The 14,182-nt window shown below is 39.3% G+C and overlaps 1 protein-coding gene across 1 annotated transcript in view; it reads right to left on the reverse strand.

The window, feature by feature from the left end:
* Window positions 1–14,182, reverse strand: part of LOC127618495 (asc-type amino acid transporter 1-like) — a 37,018-nt gene that overhangs the window by 5,506 nt on the left and 17,330 nt on the right. The window contains exons 4-8 of the mRNA XM_052090989.1: window positions 4,437–4,562; window positions 942–1,095; window positions 634–757; window positions 242–345; window positions 53–149 (exon numbers count right to left, since the gene is read on the reverse strand). Of these exons, the coding sequence (XP_051946949.1) occupies window positions 53–149; window positions 242–345; window positions 634–757; window positions 942–1,095; window positions 4,437–4,562 (605 nt within the window). The remainder of the gene's footprint in view (window positions 1–52; window positions 150–241; window positions 346–633; window positions 758–941; window positions 1,096–4,436; window positions 4,563–14,182) is intronic.

A 14,182-nucleotide genomic window follows, 5' to 3' on the forward strand; every position in this document is an offset into this window, starting at 1 on the left:
GCTGTGCATGTTGTATATGTAAACTGTTTATGCTAATACTTTTCTATCTTACACAAACAAGCAGGGCAGGGATTGGTGTGCAGCTCTTAAGGTGAATCATAGCCAGTAGGGAGGGCAGGTGACCCTCTCTGGCTCCTGAGAAACACAACCTGAGGATGATAGACAATGAAGTGTTAAATATCCTGTCTTCATGTGACGACTGTGTAAGGCCTGAGTAATAGTACTCAAGATGTTTCTTTACCTGGAGGAGGTGAACAGGTATCCATTAATCCCTCCAAAGGTGGATAGAGCTACTGAGATGGGCATCACCCAGGAAAACATTCCTAAAAGTTTCTCTCCAAATGTCTACAATTCAACACACCAAATAACTGCTGAATGACATTGTTCAAACTGATCATGATTTACCAAAGCATGTAATATATGGATTACTGTTTCACCAGAACAAATACAACAATATTTGTACATTTTCTGAAAATAAAAATGCAAGTGGTGCTTGCTCATTCAAAGATTGCTGCCACAATGCTAAGGTGTTGCGGATGGTTGAGTTGCCATTGCTATGCGGTTGCTAAGGTGTTTTGATTGGGTTTTAGAACATTGCTATTGCTAAGACGGAGAAGTTCTGAGGTTACTTACCACAGCGACAGCGTTGGACTCCAGCAGCTCATGAGGGGTCATGGAGGAGAAGTATGCAATGTTGGTGAGAGTATAGACGAGTGTTACCAGGGGGATGGAGATGTAAATTGCACGTGGAAGGTTCCTATACAGACACATCAGACACCATATCATACATGCTGTGTCAATTTTCTAAAATACTTTGATTTTAGTTTTTTTATTTAAAATCTTTTGTATAAAAATACTGTACAGTACAGTGTAGACTTAAATCTTTGTGAATGCATATAGACTGTGAGTTATTGTGATATAGACTATTGTAATATACTCACTTTCGTGGCTCAACCACCTCTTCGGTGACATAGTTGAGGAAGTTCCACCCACTGTAGGCAAAAGAGGCCTGTAGGAAGGCCAGAGCAATCTGCCCCACTGATGGATCCTTTATAAACTGAAATGCTGCCTGTGGCTCCAAAGCATCATAATGTCCTAGAGAGAGAGTTTACAGTATATATATATTATACTGTATATATATTTACAGTATATATATATACTGTAAACTCTCTCTCTTCAATATATATATTGAAAGAATATAGCAGCTTGATTCATACATTATATCGATTATCAAATCCTGCACGCTCTGTATTTTTACTGCATATAAAAACAGTATACATCAGTTGCTCTTGGGGTTAATTAGCAATATGTTTTTCACATTTAAAGTTATAGTTCAGCCACAAATGAAAATTCCCTCATCATTTACTCATGTTGTTGTAAACCTGTACATGGGTCCATGGAATACAAAAGGAAATGTTAGCCTCAGTCACCATCACTTTTATTGCATCTTTTTTTGTTTGTTTGTTTGTTTCTTTGTTGATACAATAAAAGTGAATGGTGACTGAGGCCAGAGCTTCAGTTGAATGGGTATGCAAGAAAGAAAAAGCATCCTCCTTGTAAAACCAGATTAATTGTGTCATGTATTACATAGAACTAATCATGCAAGTAAAATATAAAATTTTCTATGTTTAATAAATAACAGACTTTAAATAATAGCGATTTGCCGGTCAGAATCATCTGTAAGGTTGCCAGTTTTCTGTAAATGATATCCTCCAATCAGATCTTGACACTTGTACAGTTTGGAAATATTCTGCCAGGGTGATGCTTTAGTCATGTAATCTGGCAACCATGAGCACATGAGCTCTCTCTCCACTGAGAAAAGATGGTGGTTTTATGAATTAAACACTGGCAGGCATGTCGGAGTTTAGCGATGGTTGACTTGTCCTTCCTAGTGTTCACATGAAAGTTACGCCACTGAAGGTAATGTTTCAAAAGATTCACACACTTAAAAAATGGCAAAGAGAACAGTTCAAGGAAATCTTTTGTCTTTCTTCAAAAAAAGGAGAACAGAATGTAAGATATTGCTACGACAAATTTACAGTTACAATGTGTACATGTTTTAAATGAAAAGCATTTCAGGGTTTCGCCCATAAAACGCTTTTGTGTGTAGAACAACTTTTTATAGCACTGTTTAAGCATGAGGTTTTGCCCCAAGTGAAGGAGTTCAAGTACCTCGGGGTCTTGTTCACGAGTGAGGGGACAATGGAGCGGGAGGTTGGCCAGAGAATCGGGGCAGCGGGGGCGGTATTGCACTCGCTCTATCGCACCGTTGTCACGAAAAGAGAGCTTTGCCTCTCGATCTACCGGTCAATTTTTGTTCCTACCCTCACCTATGGTCATGAAGGTTGGATCATGACCGAAAGAACTAGGTCGCGAGTACAAGCGGCCGAAATGGGCTTCCTCAGAAGGGTGGCGGGCTTCTCCCTTAGAGATAGGGTGAGGAGCTCAGTCATCCGTGAGGAGCTCGGAGTAGAGCCGCTGCTCCTTTGCGTTGAAAGGAGTCAGTTGAGGTGGTTTGGGCATCTGGTAAGGATGCCCCCTGGCCGCCTCCCTAGGGAGGTGTTTCAGGCACGTCCAGCTGGGAGGAGGCCTCGGGGAAGACCCAGGACTAGGTGGAGAGATTACATCTCCACACTGGCCTGGGAACGCCTCGGGGTCCCCCAGTCAGAGTTGGTTAATGTGGCTCGGGATAGGGAAGTTTGGGGCCCCCTGCTGGAGCAGCTGCCCCCGCGACCCGACTTCGGATAAGCGGTTGAAGATGGATGGATGGATGGATGGATGTTTAAGCATGTTTCACAGAAACAGCCCATTGGAGAAAAAATACGTGTCTGTGACAGTGAGCGAGCGATCTAGAAAAAACGTTTTCTTGATCATAACATGGATTCTTTTCACGGAGTTCATCATAAAATACAAATACAGATGGTAACAGGTGCATATTATGGCCATTTGTCCTAAGGGTCAATGAAGTGATGCTAATTTTTGTCCAAATCTATACAATTAAAAATACATTTAAAAAATGCAATTCACACAAACCATTTACTTGAATACACCTATTCTGTGATGAGTATATTTTCATATTTTCGACCTCCTTGGTAGATTCATATGAAAAATCATGATTTTTAAATGTTTTTTTTTCACAAAAGTTAATTTCACAAAGAGTCATGCTGCAGTTAAAATCAGGCTTGCTTGCGCATTAAGTGTAATTTCAAATTTTAGCTTTCGTGTGTGGACATGTTTTTAAAATGGTATTATTAGTTAGCTGCGACATACTGTATGATGCCCAAAAGCATAGGGTGTCTTATTCATTGTGAAACTGTGTTTTCTTAATGGCAGGAATCACACTGAAGGCCTAGAATTTAAATGCATGTCCCGCCACTGCTACTGGAGATATACTAACTGGAGATAATGTGATGTTAGTGTATACGACATGTTTTTTTTTTTTTTTTATAATATTTTATAATTTTTCTATAATTCTATAAAATTTTTTACAATTGAATAGCGTTTTTACAGTAACAAATAGAGCAAACAGTCTCCTCCGCTTTTTATTCATTAGGTAATTGGACTCTTTTGGGCTAACAGTAGCTTTTTTAATGTGCTGGGAATATTTGATGATTCATGGCATTCAACTAGGGGACTTATTTACAGATGTGAGCTAATCACACTCCTTCCCTTTCTTTCCCTGGCCTTCTCTTTACTTCTCTCCAGCTTTCTCTCCTTACACTTAAACTTCACTCTCTGCTTTTGTTGTCCACACACTTTAGAAAAATCCTTGTGACAACGGCCCAGTCCAATGCTCCCTTTTTAGATTATGTTAGCAGCTGGATACTGTTTGTTGTGTTGGGTATCTGTGTCACAGTTTGGTTACACTAATTGGCTATCGGGAGAGTAGGGCCTTTCCCCAAGTCAGCCACTGGGCTGGTGGGCAGCTAGCAGGCAGATGCACATTATAATATTTGTTAAATATAATATAATATTATTGCTTTACAATATGGACCTGTTTCAGTGATGTCACTTTTTCCCCACATCTGCCATATTTGTGACCATCAGCGGGAGAAAACAATGGTGGTGAATCGAAAAACACCCATAACATGATCTCAAGAAAATCGTCAATAAATGCTTTTGTCCCATGCTAAACCCCAGGAAATGTGTATACAGGTCTGAGGTCAGCACACATATTGCCAAATTTTGGTTTTATTAACTTTCATGACTGTTCCAGGCTGTAAATCAAAATTTTTAAATTCCCTGATCCAGGGTTTCCTTGACTGTGGGAACACTGATAATTCTTATTTTTTCTTAATAATCTTACTTTTTTAAATAATTAAATTAATTGAACACTTAAAAGGATTTGAGATTGTTTGGTACTTAATAATGCATTGCTTTTAATGCTTAGTGCGTGTGTCACTCAAAACTGACTGATCTGCATCTGACACACACACCTTTGGCAATCTGGACCATTCCCACTACTATGATGAGGACCAGGGCCAGCAGCTTCCCTACGGTGAAGACATCCTGGATCCGTGTACCCCAGCGCACACTAGAGCAGTTCACCCACGTCAGGAACACTGTGAACATACACAGTAAACATAAAAACACAGTCAACTATATTTATTCACATAAAGCTAAACTCACAACTAGTGTTGTCCCGATACCGAAATTTTAGTAGTACCGATACTAGTAAAATTTCACAATTTTCTAAACCAATTTTGATACCACAGCAAAAATAGATAATATGCTGTTGATCATATTTGTTTATCCTTTTTAAAAAGGTATATATTAATTTAAATAATAAACTAAAACAAATGCATGTTTCCTTCAATTGTTTTTCATTTAAGAAAACAATGCTTTAAGTTTTTTTAAGTAGGACCCAACAGAAATCTTTTTGTATTTTTTCCCAAATACGGTGTTTTTTCCCCCCCTGAATTCAGTGTTTTAGAGTTTAAATTAATTTAATCATCAAAATGGTGTCTAAATCAAATTAATAAATAAAACTTAGAACAATCACTTTTAGAAAAATTAGCATTTTTGTTATAACATCAAGTGCCTTTCTAAATATCCTAATAAAGTTCTGCACAACAAAGCATCACAGTAATAATGAAAACATTGATGAAAACTTTGATTCAGTACAAACACACTCTTGCTTGCTTCTCATTATAAATAAAAACAATTATTGTTATTTTTATTACTGTTTTGTCAGTTTGCAACACTTTACAATTAGACTACTCAAAGAGATTATTGTGAGCCCAAGTGCAGGGAAAGCAAACTCAAGCAGGATGCAGGTCTATTAGTTTATTGACTGCTCAAAAACAATCCAAAAATACACAAAAATAGAGTCCTGAGAACAGGCAGAAACAGACAAAGCATATAAGCAAAATCAAGGGCAAACTGTCCAATCAACAGTCAAAGAAGTAAATTCAAACTGGCCCAGCATAGTTAAAAAACAAGAGTTAAAAACAGCAGGGCTTACGTTCCAGAAAACAAACATCAGGAAAACTGGAGAACTCAGCAAAAAACAAACAAAGGGCAATGCATAAATACAACCAATGAAACAAGGAAGGGTGGAAATGTATTATAAGTGGTTCACTGAAGGTCACTGGTGGCCGAGATGTTAATAACACCTCAGAGGGTTGACAGGACACCCAAATTTAAGAACGTCTCCTGATGTTCCCAGGGCGACCCAGATGCTGTTGGTGGAACTCTTGGATAATGCCTTGGTCCAAAACATCCCGAGCAGGAACCAAAGTCTGAAACCTCTGAAGAAGGTGGCCTGACCATGGAAAGCAGAACCCCACTCCAATATGGAGCCCGAGGCCCAGTCAATGTGAGGATTATGTGAGGATTTCGTCTTTAAAATGTATCAGGTTTAAAGACAGCCCCTCTATATGGTTATTAATAAGCACCTGAACTGGAGCAGTCATCTGGCAAACATGGCCATCACCCAAAGGCCATAATTCTGACAGATAGGCAGCAGCTAGTGAGCTAGTGAAAATCACATTGGGACCCTCACTATTACTATTACTATCACTGGTGCTCCTCAGGGATGTGTTCCCTCTCCACTAATCTTCTCCCTGTACCTGAATGACTGCACTGCCAAGGACCCTCTTGTCAAGCTCCTCAAGTTGCTGATGACACCACGGTCATTGAGGAGGGAGGTTGAACAGCTGGCTGTCTGGTGTGGTCACAACAACCTTGAGCTGAACACGCTCAAAACAGTGGAGATTATAGTGGAATTCAGGAGCTTTTCCCTCCAAATTAGCCCAGGAAGCTCATAAATTTCCCGGTTTGCCTCAGTAGAGAGAGCATCACTCTCTCATACGTCCATTACGTTTCGACTGTGAGAGCCGAGTACAACCCAACTGCATGGCAGGCGTAGAGGAACATTGCAAGGCCTGTAGGATCTCTCCCTGCATATGCTCATGTCTTTCCACCATTACATCCTGTCTGACTAGTACTTGCTCATGATGCTCCACAGTAACTTAATGACTTGTGAGGACTGCTACAAGATGCTCAAGGTTGAAAGAATCGAAAGCAGGAGGGTGTTCTTCTGGATTCAACGCCATTGATTCAGGAATGTTCTCTGCAGGGTACAATTCCATGGCTGAGTTCTACTGTCAAGGCAGTGCCCTCATCTGCAAGAGACTGCAACATGTTACCACTGACCACTCAGAGAGCTTGTTGTGAACCCAAAAAACAGAATTTAGGTATCTTAGTTTATTGAATGCTCAAAAATAGAATCCAAAAATACTCAAAAATATAGAGTCCTCATAACAGGCAGAAAAAGGCAAATCAAAAAGGCAAAAATCCAGGGCCAACATTCCAATCAACAGTTTAAAAATGAAATCCAAACATGGCCCAGCACAGTTAAAAAAATTAATTAAAAAACAGAGACACCAAAAACATCAAGGCTTATGTTTCAGAAAACACACTTGAGAAAGACTAGAGAACTCTGCTAGGAAACAAACAAAGGGAAACGTATAAATACAACCAATGAAACAAGGGACATGTGGAAATCCATCCATTCATTAATTTTCTATAGCGCTTATCCTATAGAGTCGCTGGTAGTGCTGGAGCCTATCCCAGCTGTCTCAGACCGAAGATGGGGAAAACCCCTAGACAGGAATCCCATGCGAACATACAAACTCTAGGTGACTTTCTTGCTATGAGGTGACAGTGCTAGCCCCGTGCTGCCCACAGGTGAAAATAATTAGCTCAAATGGTCAGAGGAAAAAGTATCACAGGCAGTTGACTGAGGGCCTCTGATGGCTGGGAGTAGGGCTGGGACAACGCGTCGACGTCAGCAAAAAATACGTCGACGCAAAATATGCGCGTCGATTCGTCGGACCCAAAACAAAGATGGCGGCGCCGGCGAGTAGTAGCAACACGAGTGGCTCCTCAGACTATCAGAAGTGCAAGGCGGCATGCACTCGTTCCTCTAAAGTATGGGAATTCTTTAATTTAAAAGGAAACAATTCCGTGATATGTCGTCTTTGCAAAATGGAGATGGCCTTCCATTCTAGCACCACGGCAATGCACCAGCATCTGAAGAGGCGCCACCCGGTTGCAGCTGCAGATGACAGAGCACCGTAAGTTTTTTTCAACTCCCCACTTTGCACTCGATGTTGGAGTAGGCTATAATACGTTGTCGACACCTAAAGTTTTCAGCTTATAGCTATTAATAATGCGCTTATAGCTATGAATGTCGTGAAAAATACATAGAGAACACTGACAACGCGCTGACAGACAGGACCAAGCAGGTAACATTTAATAAAGTCTCAACTTTCAAATTTGGACATTCAAAGAAAATTAAACCATAAATAGGCCTACTATTTTGTGGCTCTTTAATGTGTCGTGACAGATTGCCTCAGTTAAAGCTGCTCGTGAACCGATCATCTTTTCCTTGGTTAATTTATAGCATCAAATAGGCTAAACATGAATGTAGCCTACATCAGAAGGACTGTTGTTTTAACCGCGGAAAGATGTCAGTACAGTAGCCTACAATCCATTATTCAAATTCAAATCCACCGACGTTAATCTTCTCTCTCCTGACTACTTTGTCAGACAAAAATGGCGTATTATGATTGATTGATCAGATCGCCAGTCAATCAAACTCCCGGCAAATGTTTTTTTTTTTTAACATTTTATACACCCCCACCCCCGATGAAACCGGTATTACCGGTGTTGTCACAAGTCGATTAATCGAATCGAAATCGAATCGGACTGAAAAAAAATGAATCGTTAGATTCATCGATGCATCGAAAAAATAAATCGCTAGATTAATCGTTTAAAAAATAATTGTTTATCCCAGCCCTATCTGGGAGGTAAATAACACCTCAGAGGGCTGACATATGGTCTCACAGCCTGTCAATCTCTCCCCTCTGTCATTCTTACTCCTCTCTCTCCACTGACTTTTTATCAAAGAGATGTTTCACAGAAAATGGTTAAGTCACAAGTTTCTTGTGGACAAACCAGATTATGTACCAGTAATGAAAGCAGCATGATTTTGTTGGCAGCACAGCACAATCTGGTCACATGGTCCTTATTTAATAGTCCAGAGACAGGAAATAAATATCAGATGTAAACTATTTTACTTCTACAGGGCAATACACTGACCCATTCATTACAGAGCACACATTACTTGGGGTTTCCTCAAACTGCAGGCAGCATGAATTAGTACAGAGCAAAAGTAGAGTATTACAGCTACCTGGTCTATAGTAACCCATTTTATAGGCCAGAAACATACACACATACAAGTATGTGCATGCTACTACTTCTTGTTATGCAAGCTCAATTTACATTTACATTTACATTTATTCGTTTGACAGACGCTTTTATCTAAAGCGACTTACAAAAGAGGAAAACATAAGCAAAACATCTTAAGGAGACAGTGGTACGAAATTTTTTATTTGACTTTGAAATGTGTCATTTTTTAATGACTGGTAAAGTGCTCTTGGAAAAGATGTGTTTTTTGAATAAATATTGAATATTGAAAAAAAACTTCATTCTGAAATGTCTCAGACCACAATTAATAACATTACACAAGTAAGTATTGCATTCTCAGGGTTTGCGCAAGGGGCGCTAGAGCCATCATTAGTTTGAACTGTCCACTTTTGCAGATTTTCTATTTCAAGTCAACTATTGTACAGCGGGAGCAACAGTTTGAAGAGAATGTTGCTAAGCAAGAAGGTTTAAGTTGATATTAGGGATGTGCACAAGTAGTCGAATATTCGAATATTCATTCTGCAATAATTATTCGAATAGTAAAAATACTATTCAAATTTTGCAAAGTGTTGCTTTGCTGGCCATATATACAGTGAGATGCATGTTAAATCCTGAACACACAAACTAAAACTGGCAGTTATAACAGAATGCACTGGGTTGCACTTTTGAGTTGGCACACAAGTTGATCACATTTGATGAGCAAACAGTTCTGTCACTCAGTACGTTCAGATGGACACCAAAACAATGGGTTATTGTGAGAATGTCGCTTTCTGTAAGAAAGCTGGGTTCCTGTTTAAATGTACTGGATAGGTGGTGTACACATTACTCTCATATATATGCAGCTGTTCAGAAAACAGCATCCCCGTAGCAACATAATCCTCCGTGAGGCTTCTGTAAACAACAAACATGGCATCCGAGAAAGACTTTGCTAGCTGAGGTAAGGGACATTCCATCATTTAAACTGGTGTGTATTAATGAGTATAGTTTACTGAGCACGTAGATATGCTTGTTTTTCTCAACAAAAACATGACATGATACAATATACAAACTCTAGGTGATAGTGCTAGCCCCCGTGCTGCCCACAGGTGAAAATAATTAGCTCAAATGGTCAGAGGAAAAAGTATCACAGGCAGTTGACTGAGGGCCTCTGATGGCTGGGAGTAGGGCTGGGACAACAAACTGCATTGTTATTTCATTGTTTGGGTGACTTAACATATAAATGCCAAGTGCTGTACGTTAACTGTGCCAGTCTACTTCATTAGCAGTTTGTTTTTCTTCGCTTTGCGTGAGCTTAAATGCTTTCATTCTATTCTTTTTTTGTTTTCACGCATTGCTTGTTTAAATATATATTTAAAAAAACATGGGACATGATATAAGCTTGTTTTGATTATAATTCTTATAATTATTTTTTAATTGTGACGCAACCTTTATGACTAAAAAAATTATTTATACAACATCTCTTTCTCATTAATTACCTTCATTTAAATAATAGAATATTCTAATATTAGTTTTTTTATGAGCTTAAATATTCGAATACCAAATTACTGATGAATGCCCATCCCTAGTTGATATACTTAAAGCAAAGTCAAAATAACGCAAGAATGCACGTTAATTATGTTCAAATGGACCACGTGTCCAAATGCTATCATCTGCATTTGTGTACTTACATGTTTATGGTCTTTAAGGTTTATAAGGCATCATAATGGACTACAATATGAAAAATGTACTCTTTATTCTCCAGGACACCTTTGGAAACAATCAAAGTAGTTTTTCAAGGGGCATCAATACAAGGTACCTAAAGATGACCAATGCACACTACTCTGTACATTCACACACAGGCGGAAATAAAGGTCTTGTAAACCATCTGCATTTGAGGTTAGTGGTTTCTGTGTTCAGCCATATTGTATAAGAGCTCCGGTGTAGATCCGGTACACAGAGGTCCGTCTCCAGGGCTTGACGGCACAGTATACCCAGGCATGCCGAGGGAGACACTGGGCAAAGGGGAGACGGGTTACCCCCACTCATCCATCAATGGCCGGAATTAACCGCCCCACATATGCAAACACATGCAGGGCATCTGTCAGACCCCAGTAGACAAACAGCTTCCGATGCCCCACAACAAAACGGGTCCATACGCCAGCTGAATTTTTGGCAAGAGTATGCAGTCGGCCAGAGCGGCTTAAAGTCTGCAAACCAACAAAACATCTATCCTGTTCAACTCCATCTACTCATCTCATCCTGGGCTCAGTACACACCAGATATGTCACTTTCATAGCACTACAGAATTCAGTACTGGCGGATCTTCAACTTATTAACATTTTCATATAGCTCTCAGTCCATAAATTACTCCTCAACTGAGTCAAATGGTTAAAGTCGAATGGCTCAGATGCAGATTTCCCACCAGGTATGACACCAGCTACAAAGATTAAAATACAACTCAGTAAAGGCAGGAAACAGATAAAATCAAACAATGGGACCAATGTACACATTCAGACCATAAGCACTGGTACTAAGCCTGCATTAAGTGCACCTGCATAAAGTATATTTGCCGAACAATGATTCATATGCTGCATGTGCAAACAGTGGTTCTTCATTATTGCAGGTGATTAGAGATTTGAGAGCACTTTGCCATGAGCTTTCTTCTTGTTTGGCCCTAACTGATCTAACTCCATCATCTTCTGTTTTGTATCACTGTGCAAAAGTGACCAAGGGTGGCCAAATGAAGTTAAATCAACACAAAGCTAATGAGAGGAGAATTCTAATGAAGTGCAAACATACTTTAAATCTGCCAAAATACAACCACTCACTCCAAACACTGAGAGGGGCATCCCTCTGCAGCTAATTGACCCGTAAAGCCAACAAAAATGCACTAAATAGAGGAAAATGTGCAAGACACTACAAATCTCTGTGGCCAAAGAATAAATTAAGTGCACAAAACATATTTTTGTTTAATGCTTACCAAGGGTTGCAGATGGCAAAATCAACTGTATTATTTACAGGACTGGGTAAACTGAAGTTCTATTTTCTGCACTGTTGTATAGCTAAGTGGGAGTCATTCAAAGTGAATCAATAAGCCAAACACAAGAGAAGAATGTTTTACCCTTGGTTTCTCTCTCTAGTAGCATACTGGAAGTAAATTCAGTACCAAACAAAATTTGGAAACAACTGACTGAATGCATGTTTCTCATGATCTTAAAGACCTTTTGATCTTGAAAAGCAGCCAACAAGTGCTCAGAACACATGAGAACTTATTCAATAGACTTCTGTTGAAAAAGCATCCAGGTGGTACATTAAGAAGTTTGTAAAGTGAATGGCAAGAGTGTGCATTGCTGTTATCAAGACAAACAATGGCTAACTTTGAAGAATCTAAAGAATCCAAGAAGTTTTTAAATCAACATTCCTATATTTGTCTTATTTCATTGTTTGGGTGACTTAACAATTATTTTAAATGTGGAAAATAGTAACAATAAAGAATGAGTAGGTTTGTCCATGTGCATTTGATGATTTTACCTAATAAATTATCATTTAAAAAAATCATTTCCTTAATATTTGCGTTTTGTGGTAACCATTTTATTCAGCACTGAAGGCATTGCCATACTCTGTTTCACGTTGTGCCTAACAACAGCCTTCACCTGTAATTTTATTCACAATATAGCATGCCCTCTCGTACTTTATTGCTTAATCAAATGTTTTCCAAATGATAGGCAGATCAGTGGCACATGACGTCAGCACTTTCATAAGCAGGCATAAACCTGAGCAAGAAGACAATCACTTGACCAGCTCTCTCTTTTGGTCTTCTGAGTGTGTGGCCTTTATAATTACACATGAGAAGAGAAGATTCCCACACACTCATAAACATAAAAAGGATACTAAAAAGGCACTAAGTGTTCTAAAAATATAGATTACCTCTTAATAAAAAGTTTTAAAAAAACAGTGCATAATCATTTGTTTAAAGTATACATTCATGGTGCCAGGAATTTTTTTTTACACTGTATAGAAGATACATCCATATCTTTTAGAACTTCCGGAAATGCATTTTCTTTTAAAAAATGTCCAGCAATTCAAATGATAGACTAAGCTCAGTTGTATTATTACAGGTTAGAAGACACTTGCCAAAGGTCTGTGTGTTTATTTGTGTGTACAGAAATGTGGGAACAGTGAGTGTGTCCTTGTGTATCTGTGAGTGTGTAATCTGACTGCAGGAGGCCAAACTTGTGACATTCATTCAGAACATTCAGAAGGGGAGGGCAAATGTAACACAGTGCAAACCAGACTAATTCTGACACAGTGCAAACAAGAATACGCTCTCTCACACATAAACAGAGATTCATGCAAAGATTTCCAAAGTGAATTAGTTTACCACTAAAAATATCCACTGCTGTATCCACACAGGCACACACACGAGGAGACAGAGAAAGCCCTAAAACTAAGTCCAAAATCTGTACCTCCACTGCAACAGTCTAACTTATTTTTTGTGGTAATCAACATTATGCCACAAAAGCTGTCGATCAAAATTAACTTGTTTTAAAACTGTTAAATCCCTTGAAGTGTGTGAAGACCTAAGGGTGCACGCCAAGGAAATTTTAAATGAGACATTGTTGGTAAATGCTTTGTCTAAAGTTTAATGAGAGATGTCATGGGAAAATACATTAGAAATATGCTCTGTTGGTTTTCTTTTAAACCTTGAGTTTAAAAGCATGTCTCGCACACTTCAAACCTGATATTAAATGATCATCATTTATTCCACATTTGCCAGGTTTAATAGTGCTTCAGCAGAATTGAAAAGTCCGCCTCTTTACCCATGTTCGTCAAAGAGCATTGGGGTAAATAGGACAACCACAAAGTCCCCAAACAATGCACAATAAAGATGGTACGCCCACATGTTCTGGCGGCTCAAAGCCTGACACCATTACAGAGTCTGATGCCACGCAGTGTGAGAGTCAGGTGCCCTTAGACCATAACATCGATACCAACCATACGCTACTATCAAAACCCAAGCAAATACATTCACCTTTTAGAGAAGTCACTGTGTGTGCATAGCCTGCTCATCTGAATAGAGGTTGGTGGTTTGTGATGTACTGTAGATCTAGCATCCTTTGATATGGAACACACATGAGGTGTCTTTTCCTAAATTGAGCCACTGGCCCTTATCTATCACCAGGCTCTTTGCAGAATGTCTGTCTTAAGGCATTAGCTGGCTGTTTTTCAGGATGGATTCTGGATTCCGCTGCCAAAAATAGAGATGGATGCCACAACTCAGCCAGCACTGTCATTAGGGCCACTGTCCTCACATTGACACACCACCAATACTCCTTCCAGCAAGCCCCAGTCCAGATCAAACAGGCCCAAACCAGCTGAGTCACGGGACTCCCCTGAAACAAACATACCTACACAAGCTCATACACACGCATTGCATTGGTCACGACACAGCTGATTTAACCTCACAGACTCCAAATATATCCTGTGA

Source organism: Xyrauchen texanus, chromosome 2 (assembly GCF_025860055.1).
Source record: "Xyrauchen texanus isolate HMW12.3.18 chromosome 2, RBS_HiC_50CHRs, whole genome shotgun sequence".
NCBI lineage: Eukaryota > Metazoa > Chordata > Actinopteri > Cypriniformes > Catostomidae > Xyrauchen > Xyrauchen texanus.